We start from the raw sequence: 12361 nt of genomic DNA, 5'->3' as shown, positions 1-12361 counted from the left end.
CCTTTAAAACTGAAGGCACTGTAGCACTGACGATTTTTCCACATGCCTTTTCCGTGTCTCTGAGGGGCTTATAGAGCAAAACTGGTGGTATCCGTGGGCTGCGCAGCTCTCGCGTCCCCGTCTTGGCTTGGCGGGGGTGGGGGGCCCGCCGCAGGAGGAGAAGCGGCAGCTCGGGCCCCGGCGGCTGCCGCCCCACCTCCGACGGCGGCCGCCGCCCCACCTCCGACGGCGGCCCCCCCCGTCCCTCCATCGGCCCCGCCTCGGTCGCAGCCGACGTCAGGGCCGAGCCCCTCAACCTCCCTCTTTTCCTCCGCCCTCAGGCTCCGCCATCCCGCCCGCTGCCGCTCCCCGCTCCCGGCGTTGGACAGCAGCAGCTACCACCTCGGCCCTGCCCCGCTGCCTGCCAACCCTCCCCCCCCCCCCCCATCCGCTCCCCTTCGCCGAGATCCCAGCAGCGCGAAGATGGCGGCGTACAAATTCCTCCTGCCGCCACTCAGCCGCCGCATCCTTCTTCCCTCCGCCCGGGCGCGAGGCGCCGCGGTTGAGGTAAAGGCGAGCCCGCGGACACAGGCCACGGGTCGGCACTCGGCTTCTTGCTCCCCCTCAGCGGAACCCTGCCTGGGCGGGCGCCTAGAGCCCGAGGGGAACCTGTTCATAGACAAAACCGACCCATGAGCCTGGGTTTCTCTATAAAAACAACTGGTTTTGGTGCCGGTTTTGGCCCGCGGGGGCTGGGCGGCGAGGAGAAGGGTAGAGCGCGTCTCCAGGATAAGCCCGGCCCCCGCGGCGCGTTGGGATGCGGTGACCTTGGGGACCAGCCTGGAGGTTTGGCTTTAAGGTTTAGTTTGTTTACTTACCCCGCATTTGAAATCGCTGCACCACTGCAGTGTGTTGCTGCATATTCCAGTCTTGTCTTCTCACCACGTTGGTGTTTCCTTGAGGTAGGGGCAGGTGTCGGGAGGAAGAGCCCAGGTCAGGAACACAGCTCCCTGCAGCCCTCCATGCACTGCCATTCATACAGCGTGGAGTTCAGCCATGCAGCTTGCTCCTTTGCTCGATTTCCTCTTCCTGGGGGAAGCTTCTACCTGACCTCACTGTTATAATGGTTTCCAGCCCACATGCAACCGTAGCCATGTTAATTTTTAGTTTCCTCAGCCAAAATTGTTCCTGTGGCTTTTCTTATTTTATTTTAATTGAAGCAGCTCATCTGTTCTTCTCATACCCATATTTACTCTTCCTGATGTCTTTATGGGCAAATAATGATTGCTCTTTCAGTCATTGTTTTGCTAAGTTGTATTTTGCTCTTCTGTAAAGTTTATTTAGATTTTTGTTGGTTGTTCTAGAAGCTTGTCTGTCCCCGTGTTGCTTCTGTTTTAAATCTGATGTGTCAGAATTGAAGACAGCTCCTGAGGTCTTAGCTTGCTGCCTCTGTGTGCAGGGGAGCATGGTTGATCCCAGGCATCTTGCTTCCTTAAGATCCCATTGCTCTCAAAGAGCAGAGTGGGTGGGAAGGGGACTGGAACGAACCTGTTTAGTGTAGAAGGGCATGTACCCTCGTTAGAGACCTCCATCCTGGAGCACATGCATATATAACACATGCTGCTCTGTTGTTCCCCTCTGCGGCAGGCAGTTGGGAAGATTAAGGAAAAGGTACCACATGGTCTTTTTAAAAATATTTTCTGATGTGTGGGTACAGTGACACAACAGTGGTCTGGCCACCTTGAGCCCTAGTCCTCATGTCTGCTTAACAGACCTGTTTGTACCAAGTCTCCTGAGGCTGCCAGCCATAATAACTCATTTTGTCCCTTGCCTGCTGAATGTGACCAGAAGAGACATGCTTTGCAGTCTTACTGTCCTCCTGAAAAAAATATTTCTGAGAGAAACATGGTATAGTTGAGCATGGAGAAGGGTCTTTTTCTCACTTGGCACTGTTCTGTATGACCCATGTACTGATTTTGTTTTTGAGCCCACCAGAACAAAGAAACATCAGTGTTTCCTTTGGGAAGCAGATGAGCCTCCATTCAGAAAGATTTTGTTAATATTCAATATAAACTCTTGCAGCCTTAATTTTATAAAAGAAGGCAGTTTGTGTCATCTTGAAACTGAGCCAAAAATTACTGCTCCTGTTGTAATCGGATCTTCAGGCAACTCTTTAGGGAAGAATTAGGCTATTGTTTTTAAACAGTGTATAGGTTAGCTTCGTTATATATTTACTCATTCTTCTCCCTCTTTCCCATTTTACAGAAAAATAAACAACAAAAAAAATAGGTTACCGTGACCTAAGAATATAATAGATGAGTTATGATGGTAACTGTGCAATGGCCTTGCACTGTGAAGTCTAGTTTTGGGAGTGAGATCTGTTATTGGTTTCCCTTTTGCCCTCCCCATTTCATCAGTTTGTTGAAGTCTTCTGATCCTTCAACTTAAATTGTTGAAGACCTGTAAGACTGTGTTAGGAAGCTGGAGAAAGGTTTGCCTTGTTGAAAGGGGTCTTTTCTTACTTTGCTGCCAGCACAGTGATGTACTTCATATTGTTCCTTGGCCTCCACTCAAATTTTGTGGTGGTGTTGGCTCTTCTTCAGCTATTTCTGGTTATGCCTAGTGTCTGGATATCTTTGAAGCTGCAAGTAACAATATATTGTTTAAAGCAGCCTTTGTGTTGCTCTGACTTGTGCTGAGGAGTTGCATTTGTGGATCTGTTCACAGTAAGCACAATCTGTCAGCAGTTTAGAATGGAATTCAGAAATATAAAATCAGTTTGGATATTGTCAAATCGATTCATATTAAGCCTAAAGCCTTCATTATGCATGTGAACGCTGTAAAATGTGGGTGCAGGGAAGAGACAATAGTCCTTGTTTTGAAGACCTGAACCCTTCTCTTCCCCTCCCCCCCAGTGTTTACTGTTTATAGTAGCAATATTTATTCAATGTTTTCCCACTTACCTATCCAGAGAGATTTGTCATCATTATAAAGCTACTATGTAATGCTTTTTATTAATTCAATTGTTTATTTTAATATTGTTCCAGAGTTTTGGATACTGTTTTTCCACTAGCTGTCATCACAACACCAAATTTTATACTGATCCTGTTGAAGCTGTAAAAGATATACCCAACGGAGCAACTATACTTGTTGGTGGTAAATATTTAAATTATTTCTGGATGCAGCTACATTCTATTAATGAGATACTTTTTACTGGTTTACCATGTTTGTTTTAATATTAACTAATTTGAGAATACATATGCTTGTGTGGGTATAAAAGGGGGACACTCTTTCAGTGAGAAAATCCCACTTTGTGCCTTAGGGGACAGAAAAAGTCCTAGAAAAATCATTATTTTTTTTTCCCCACTGGTGAAGTGCTTAGACTTCACTCATGCAATTTGAATGCAGAAAATCAATTTAGGATTTTTTAAGTTAGCATTGTTATTTCAGATGGTGAGGAAGTAAAATTTAATTTTTTTTTTTTCGTTTTCTTGTGGTAGCATTTTCTGTATTCTATATCTGCCAAGTGACTTGATCTCTGTGACCTTGAACAAATCACCTAACCTGTTTACGGCTGTAGGAAGTGAAGATAATACTTATCAACATTACACGAAATAGTTATGTGTAGCATTTCCACAGGAATAAGGAAGTTGCGTCATACTGACTTTCACAGCTTTTGAATATTCTATATGGTTTCCACAATTTCATGCTATTTGGTCTACTGAGAGAAAAGCAATCTCTCTATGTAGTAAGTTGTAAGTGATTTTCACTATTGAATAAGTAACTAATAGAATGTTGTGAAACATGAGAAACATCACTGGAGATGTGTAATGAAGTAAAATTCCTTCTAGGAAGAATTATTGTATTTTTTGTTGTTTTTGGAGCAAAAGAAGGTCTGGAGCTAAGTAGTTGGGAGGAAAATGGTAGTAGTTGTAGTGTTAGGGCCTGGTCTAAGACTTAAGCGCCTCAGATGTGGCGTGGTGTTTCATTTTAGGCATACTGAGCTCTTGCATAGTAGGTATTTTAGCCTGGGTGGAGATCTGGGTTACTGTACTTCCAGTTACACGTCTTCCTGAGAGCATTAAGTTTCCGAGATTTTTATCACCTAATTATAGGCTAGGCTGTGTGGAAGAGCAACTTGGTCCTCCTGTTTGATGCTGTTATGTGCAGCAAACCATTGAAGATTAAGTAGAAAGGGAAAAAGGAATAATGAGTACCACCAATAGGATCCTGGAGCCCTTCTTCAAAGGCCATTTGTGTGTGGGTGGAGATGGTTAAATGGCTTTCCTCCAAACTGAGAACCATCTAGAGACTGGAAGATTCCAGTACTAGGGTGCAAATCTTTCCGGAAGTGTTATTGACGTCAACTAGAAGGAGCTTGTTCTGCTCAAAAAAGTTTTTTAATAAAGCAGTGCACATTCTTAGACTTCTGATTAATCTGTGTTCTTTCAAACACTTGTTACATTTTCAATTTTCTTTAACTTACATAGGTTTTGGATTGTGTGGGATTCCTGAAAACCTCATTGGGGGTTTACTGAAGACTGGTGTGAAGGGAATAACAGCAGTCAGTAATAATGCAGGGTAGGTATTCATATCTTTGTGGTTTGTTAAGTACAGACTAAATATTATGCTCATGTGAAAAGGCTGATATATATGAAAAAGTCTTACTTTTTGTCATACGAGTTTTGCATTAGCCTTACGCTTTGTTTGAAAATGTTAATTTTGGAATGAGTCCAGAAAGTTCAGTACTCTGTTATGTATACTGCATTATTTCATTTTCTGTGAACTTTTTACTTTTTAATTCTGTATTTGTGGTGAAATAATAATGACAATTTTGTATTGTTTCCATGGAACTTATAATGCTTGTAATTATGAGCCATTTTCTCATGTAGGTAGTCTCCCATCTGCTCTGTAGGAGCTCAGCCTTTATTTAGTTGCTAAAGGGAATAAAAAAAATATCACTGGGAAACTGTTTTCTTGTGTACCTACATTAGAATGAAAGAGAGACAAGTTTATGTGAGCCAGAAAGGTTGTTTGAGTATAAAGATCCTTGTTGTTCATACAAAATGAAAATAGATGTCAAACCTTCCTCCTTCAATTCGTCCAGCCTTGCCAAAGAAGTGAATTAGGTAGGATTTATCTAATAATGCCTTGTGCTATTTTCAGCTGTGTCATTACATCTCCCATACACTTTCTCCATAGATTTGCATCTCAGTCTGTTTTGTTTCAACATTTTAACAGTAGTTAAAACCTGAATACCATTCAAAACCCACAGATTTAATGTATTTATATGTATTTCAGGCTTCTGAGGATGAAGTTTATATGTTTATCTTTTTTTTTCCTTGTCCTTCATGCTTGCTCTTGCATATTGATTGGGTGATAGATATGATTTGTGTTGGTATTTGACACGTACACTGCCAGACTGAAGGTCCTTAGACTCTTGTGGGTGTCCTGGTTTCAGCTGTAACAGTTATTTTAATTCTTCCTAGTAGCTGATGCATTGCTGCGTTTTGTCTTTAGCCTGAGAACAACGCTGATAACACACCAGTGGCTGGGCTTAAACCATGACAATGGGGAGCTATTTCTGCTGGATGATAAAAAGAGGAGAGAAAGAGACAGAAATAATTTGAGTGGAAAGATCAGTCATGTAGAGATCATTCACTTTCCTCATACTCTTACCTCTGAATGACACACGTGTATGTAGATAGAGAGACTGCACAAATGCTCCTGGATTGGAGGAGAGGGTTGGAGTGTGAGGAAAAGTGAAAAGAGAAACATTGTGGAATAGAATGGGGATGAAGCCATTTTGCATTGCATTTCTGCAAATCGGTGGTGGTGTTGCAGGTTAGAATCAATTTTGATTGAAACAATGCTGTCTTTCCTGAAAATTCTTTGGAGCTTGAGGCTGGAATGATTACTGTAAAATGTTTGATTGCTGGCAGAAAAACAAAATTTAATTTCTTTTTACTTGAAACTAGTTTTCCGTGGTCATTCATGGGAGTCTGGCAAGTTTCTCATACAACAGTGTGTTGATTTGAAAATGCCCAAGGGCATTTAGATTTTCAGAAGTCTAGTTTGTAAAAGTCCTGCTTTTGCTCTCATGGTGAACAGCATAATTTATTTTGAAATTTAACTCATAATAAAGTATAGTCTCATCTGCTGCTTGTTTTAGTTGTATTACTGTTATATGGAACTTCTCCTGCTATAGTTCATTAGGGTTTGGGAACCAGGTTAAAACACCAATGTCATCATTAATAGGGTCACGATCCTTATCATAGCAGTATATATCATTTAAGCATCTTCCAATACCATGTCCAAAAGTATAGTGATATTAAAAAGTATTGCAATATTAAGTTAACACTTTAAGCTGACGTAGCACAGCAGTCATGTATCTTACAGCAATAGTATTCAAAGGGTGAGTTGTCAGGTACTTTGTGGGATGAGTAATTTGTTACTTTCAACCATGCCTCAGGATTCAGTGTGTTTTGTTTTGGTGCTGTTGTGCTGCACTTGATGCCTTGCGGTGTTTCATCTTCCTGAATGCAGCTGATTTCTCCAGCTTTTCCAGCAAGCAGAAGGTAATTGGTTGTGATGGGGTTTTCTCATCCTGCAGCAGGGTTAGCAGGCAGCTTGCAATTGGAGCAGAGAAGGAGCCGAGTATGCAGACAGACATCCTATTTTGGAGAACAGTGCAGCTGTGTGAATTAAGTCACATGTCTTTCAATATGCGTAAACACAAAATGTGTTACAGAGCTATCTGTTCATAAAATAGCATCAATGGAGACAGTGCTTCACTTATACCTAAGTAAAAAGCAGTAATTAGGAAGTCCTGAAGCACTCTTACCAGCCCTCTTCTAGCTGGAAAGAAGGTTCAGTAAAGCCTAGAAATGCTTGGCAGTGACTGGAGACAACTTTAAAGAAGAAGAATGTTCTCAAGTTCACACTGTACTGTTCTGTGCTGCAGTGTAATAGGAATGAGATTCCTCCCACACATCCTTGTTCAAGTCACATAATTGCTGGCAGGTAAAGTCCTTGTTCCAGCCTTTGAAAGGCTTACCAAGGACAAGTTGTACAGTAGTGTGTGGAGTGTTCTTAGGCACCCTAAGTTAGAACATCATATTGATAAACTTAAAGGCTATTGCTATCGATTATGTTAGTGCATATGCTTTGTGCTAGCTAGTGAAACAGCACCATAGTTGCACTTTGCAAAGCCAAACAAGGCAAAGTGTTTGAAAGGGAAGCAGTACAAATATCCAGTATCTCTGGTATTTACACAACTTGCTTCAGGGGAAACTGGAGCTTGTGAACCAGAGATAGTGAAAGATAACATGGTGAGTGGGTGTGCTTCTGAAATACCACCTGTCACACCTTCCTTTATAACTTCTTTTGCCTATGTTGTTCATATTTTAAATACTTCCTTGATACTATGTTATTATAAACCCTTTAAATTTAGAAACAAAATCTATTTTTGTTTAACCTGTCAACATAGCCAAACATTTAAAATGATATTTCAATAAATTGGCACCAAATTATTATTGTTAATTTTGCTTAATGAAATGGATAACTAATTTTGGCTATAATCACGTTCTGAGATCAATACCTCCATTCTGTCTCTGCCACATAACGAGGTTGAATTTGTACTTGGTAAAAATGAAGTCCATTACTTGAGTAGCTGCACATGTGGTCTGACTGTGGTATCAAATGAGCTACTTCCCTCTGGCTTTGTCTGCTTTTGGGACTTAAATACACATTCTTGAATGCAAGAGTGTTGAACAGTAGATCCTCACTTACAGTAAAAATAGAGAACTCATGGTTAATATCTTAATTACTAATCACCTAGGTGCTCATCTAGAAGGAGATTGACAGCATGCTGTCAGATTATCACAGGTTCAGGCTGTCTTATTAAAAGGCATTAGCAGCTTTTTGAACCTTTGGTCTTCGAGCTGGTTTCAAAGTTCTTTTTATGTTACAGTGTTATACAAAAGAAAGGAGAAAATGGCTTTGAAATAAACAATTTAACCATTGATCATGGTGCCTGAGTGCACTGTTATTTAGTTCTGTTGAACACAATACCCTTGTTTTCCCAATGGGCTATTTGCAATAGCCGTATCTCCAGATAAGGCACTATATGGCATCAGATGCGATGGTAGACTTGCTGCACCCCATATTTTGAAACACAAAGGCTATTTTTCTGTTCTTAGCATTTATCAATTCTGCCTTAAATTCAAAATATTTAACTGCTAGTTGTATTAAAGTTTAGGTTATCTCATTTTTCAGTCATTACTTTTAATTGTATATTTCTGCTAAAAACAAAATATCAGCCACCTTTCCCGCAGACTCCATATTTGTTCTTGCATCCTTCTTATTCTTTTATATATATATATCTATATCTGTTATATATACTTACATATGTATTTATATTTATATATATTAAAATATATTAAAATTATATGTAAAATTTATAGTATGGTGGAAGTTGCATTCTGAATTCACATAGAGTTTAGAAGTTTTTTCACATAAAGTAAGGTGGCAAGGGGTTTAATGGCATGAATTTGACTATCCGTTGATTCAGAGAAGTGAAATATTACTGAAAACGTCTCTGAAGGCCTGGGAAAGAAGCCTGCATGTCCATAAAGATGTGATCAAGGTGATGCTCAGAGTATCTTATCTTGTGAGTCATTTTTGTATATGCATAAAGAAATTCCTTAAACATAAATATACTTTCAGAAGTGAAATACAAGGTCACCAATACCTCTTCTCTCTCTTGGTGGAGAGAAGTGAAGTTAAGTAAAATCCTGCACATGGCAAGTTGCCAAAAGAACAAAGCAAGATATTTAAGATATTTTCAGTGTTGATTCCTTGAAGCAATTTATTTCTCTTTTTATCATCTTCATTCTTTGTAACATATCTGATCAGATGCTTTATTACAGCTATTAAATTGGTGACACTGTGTGAACTGCAAATCCCTGAAAATCTGACCAGGTCATGTTGCTGATTTTAGTATAGAGGTTAGTTAGCATTTTAGCAGCATGAATTGTACTAAACTTTGCACTACATGCAACATGATTGAGAAATCAGATGTGCCTTTGACTTTCTGATTGTGATTACAAATGAAAACAGAGTAGGTATAGAACTCAGCTTTGTTAAGGAACTGTTTCAAGTTGGTTTTAGGGAAGTGACAGTAGAAGTTTAACCTAGCTTTCAGCCAGGAAACTTTTGAAGTATGATGAATTCATGATGAAGTGAAAATACTTACCAGATTAAGTCTGTACAATATAGCTTCACTGAGAAGGAAAAATATGGTAAATTTTTGAAGTTTTTAATAGAGTTGTTTTTTTTGTTGAACTGAAAACACGGTTTGTGATTTCATGCTGACTTAACCATGCATTATACAGTAATTGTTCTCTTCAAAAATTACCTGCCTTTGCAGTCTTTTGATGGACTTGGCTTATATGCCTCCATCATTCCCACAGTAGTGGACCATTGTTTTTGGAGGAGGATGGTGGGGGGAGAATACTGCCATTTTGGGGAGAAGCTGGAGCTGAGGTAAAGTTACTGGAGCAGAGAGGACAGAATTCACTTAAGAAGGCTTTAGTAGTGGAGCATTTTGCAGGGCAAACACTGCAGAGAAGGAGCAGAGGGAGTTTAGGGCTTAGTTACTCTAACTTGCACACAGGGCTTTATGATTCACACAACCTTGGGCTCCCTTATTTTCATTATTCTTTCTCCCCTCAGGAGTGGCTGAAGTCCCAGGCTGCTGAGTTGAGGGAGATTCAGAGCACTGTTTCTTTTGTCGTTTGCCAGGGGCTGAAAAGGGGGTGAGACAATTTCTGTGGTTTCTGGGAGCTGACCCACTGCCCTTTTTTTCCTGTCCTAGCTCTTACTTCTCATGACCAAGACTGCCTTAGTATATGGCAGCACCCATCTCCCTTCCTTCTCTTTTCTTGGTCACCTTCCTTCAGAGAGATTCTACCTCTCTGTTCTGCTTTCCATTAGGACAGGTGGGAAAATGTCCTAGGAAGCAGGAAAGAAAAAAGGTGGCTATAGACAATTTCTGAAGAATCAATGGGAAAAATAAGAATTATGCCTGTGTCTAGTTGACCTTCCTATCAACTGAATCTGTTTTTCTCTTCAGATTAGTTGACTGCCATTCCCCATCTTGCTGTCTTTCCTCTGCTTTCTGGAAATGGGGGACAGAATAGGAGGCGAAACAGAGTATCATCTGAGCTGGCTTCTTAGTAATCTTCTAGTGTACCATGGAGGTTATTGTGGGACATAGTCTCACTGTTAAGAGGCAGCTAGAAGACTGGGAAAGATTAAGTCATGAAGAACTCATGTGGGTGATTGTCCATGTTTATTTTACTCTTGGTATGCCTGCACTTTTGTGCAGTGTCTTCTAGCAGTCACCATCTAGTAGGCATCTGCTCATTTTCTGCACAATGTCTAGAAAGAATCACTTTGTGGTGCTTCCCAGATTATACTCTATGATTACTTTTGTGGACCTATGAATGTGCATCAGTAAGAACTTGAATGGTATCCTCATACCTTTTTCATGTTGGTAAAGTTTCATGCTATAGTAAAGCAGACAAGATGAAGACTCTTAATTGGAGAATGCTAGAGGGAGTTTTCCTCTTCCAGTCCTAGTATCTTGTGAGGAAAATGTCTAGCTCTGGCTCAGGTCTATCTGTTGTCAAATTTCATACACAGTTCTGCAGCACTGGGACCTGCTGAATGCCTGGAGAGACTGCTCGTGGTTCTCCAGAAGATGACTAGTGTTTTAACCTATAGTCTTCAGGAGTGATGTAGTTATCCTCTCATTCCTCCAATCACCAAATTATGAGAAGAGCAAGGTCAGGTAGGTCATCTTGTTATCTCCTCTTTGAGCAGTGTGTTTTATTTCTTCAAAACATGTATATTTATGTTAATCTTTCCTAACCCATGACTTCTGGTCTTGGTGGGGTCTCCCAGAAATATCCACTACAGCTCCTGGAGATTCTTTGAACAATTAATATAGAGGAAGACTGTTCTTTAAGAGATGTGGAATGAAGCCATTATGCTAATTGATCCTGCTCACTGTGGGTTTCCAGTGTTCCCAGTAAGGGCAGCCAGTCTGTCCTGACCACTCCCATTTTTCTTAGACATGTATATGTGTCTTTACAAATGCAGAGAGAGAGAGGAGAGCATAATCATCCCCTACCCGTAAGCCATCTTGTGTCTCTTGTCAAAGTAGCATGACATTCAAGTCTTTTTTCTGGAAGTTGTCTCTGACAAATATCTTATTAGAGAAGGCAGATACTAGTTTTTGATGGGAAGGTTTCGTAGGTCTGAAAGGAGCAAACCAATTGGAAGGAATGTGTTGCTAAACAACCAGACCTTCTTAATGTTTCTTGTCCACATCAATAGAATGGGAAAATTAGTTTACCTGTGAGTGCCAGGTTACATCTCTTTTTCTATATGTTTCATATATTCTCTTGATTCAGGTTTTGTCTTAATACAGAAAGGGGAAACTTCTAGAAATCTTAACATTTTTATGAGCTGAAGAATGCATTCTCTGTCTAGGCACTAATGTGTACTTTCCCGCTTCCAACAGCATACAACTATATCAATTTACACCACTCCTTCTTCCTTCCTATCTTGGGCAACACATTTTTATTGCACTCACCTTTGTTTAAATTTTTAAAACACTCAATCCAGCTTTTAAAATAGATACACGGGATGCATGAAGTCCATGCACTCATTAAAGGATCTGGTTTTCTTTTCATGGTTATCCCTAAAATATCTGTCTTGCAGGCAATGCCCTTTCTATCAAATAGTAATATTTTCAGTATAATCATAATTTAAGTTGAAAAGTTCAAAGAAATTTTTGTGCCTAAACCAACAGAACCATGAAAGCAGCAAAATACGGGAGAGCAAGTAGCTAATAATTGCCATGAAAAATGCTACATTGAAAGGAATTTTCTTAAACTGGAAATTTTTATTTGTATTCTAGGATAAGCATGTCAAGTGAAGAATAATACTGTGAACAGCATTTTCACTCCAATGTGAAATGTTTGTTTCTTAGGACATTTATAAGAAAAAAAAACCATAGAAAGTGTGAAACAGGCTGAAGTGCTCAGAGTGAGTTTTGGGAAGGATGAGCATGGAAAGCAAAAGGGTTATTTTAGCTGGAGAACTGAATGAAGACTGCATCCTTAAAAAGATGGGTAGTGCTGTATTTCTTTTAAGAAATTTGCATTTAAAATAAACTATGAGTAACAGCAATTGGATTTTGTAATGCTGCTCTGAAGATGAAATGTGCCTGGGAATTAAAGTAGTTTTTTGTTATCAGGCAGTCAGACTCTTGGTGCATGACTTTTTGAAGGTAAATTTCCTCTCCTCATTG

The 12361-nt window shown here is 40.1% G+C and overlaps 1 protein-coding gene across 2 annotated transcripts in view; it reads left to right on the top strand.

The window, feature by feature from the left end:
- The first annotated feature begins 426 nt into the window (after window positions 1-426).
- Window positions 427-12361, top strand: part of OXCT1 (3-oxoacid CoA-transferase 1) — a 38886-nt gene continuing 26951 nt past the window's right edge. Inside the window, exons 1-3 of one of the 2 annotated variants that reach the window (XM_057418065.1) lie at window positions 427-546; window positions 3027-3135; window positions 4470-4560. In XM_057418065.1, coding sequence (XP_057274048.1) covers window positions 463-546; window positions 3027-3135; window positions 4470-4560 — 284 coding nt within the window. In that variant the 5' untranslated portion in view covers window positions 427-462. The remainder of the gene's footprint in view (window positions 547-3026; window positions 3136-4469; window positions 4561-12361) is intronic. The other variant, XM_057418066.1, reaches the window with a different exon arrangement.

Source organism: Pezoporus wallicus, unplaced genomic scaffold (genome assembly GCF_028554395.1).
Source record: "Pezoporus wallicus isolate ANWC-B61680 ecotype Strahan unplaced genomic scaffold, APGP_CSIRO_Pwel_v1 contig_8557, whole genome shotgun sequence".
NCBI lineage: Eukaryota > Metazoa > Chordata > Aves > Psittaciformes > Psittacidae > Pezoporus > Pezoporus wallicus.
This window is presented reverse-complemented; position numbering and strand designations above follow the sequence as displayed.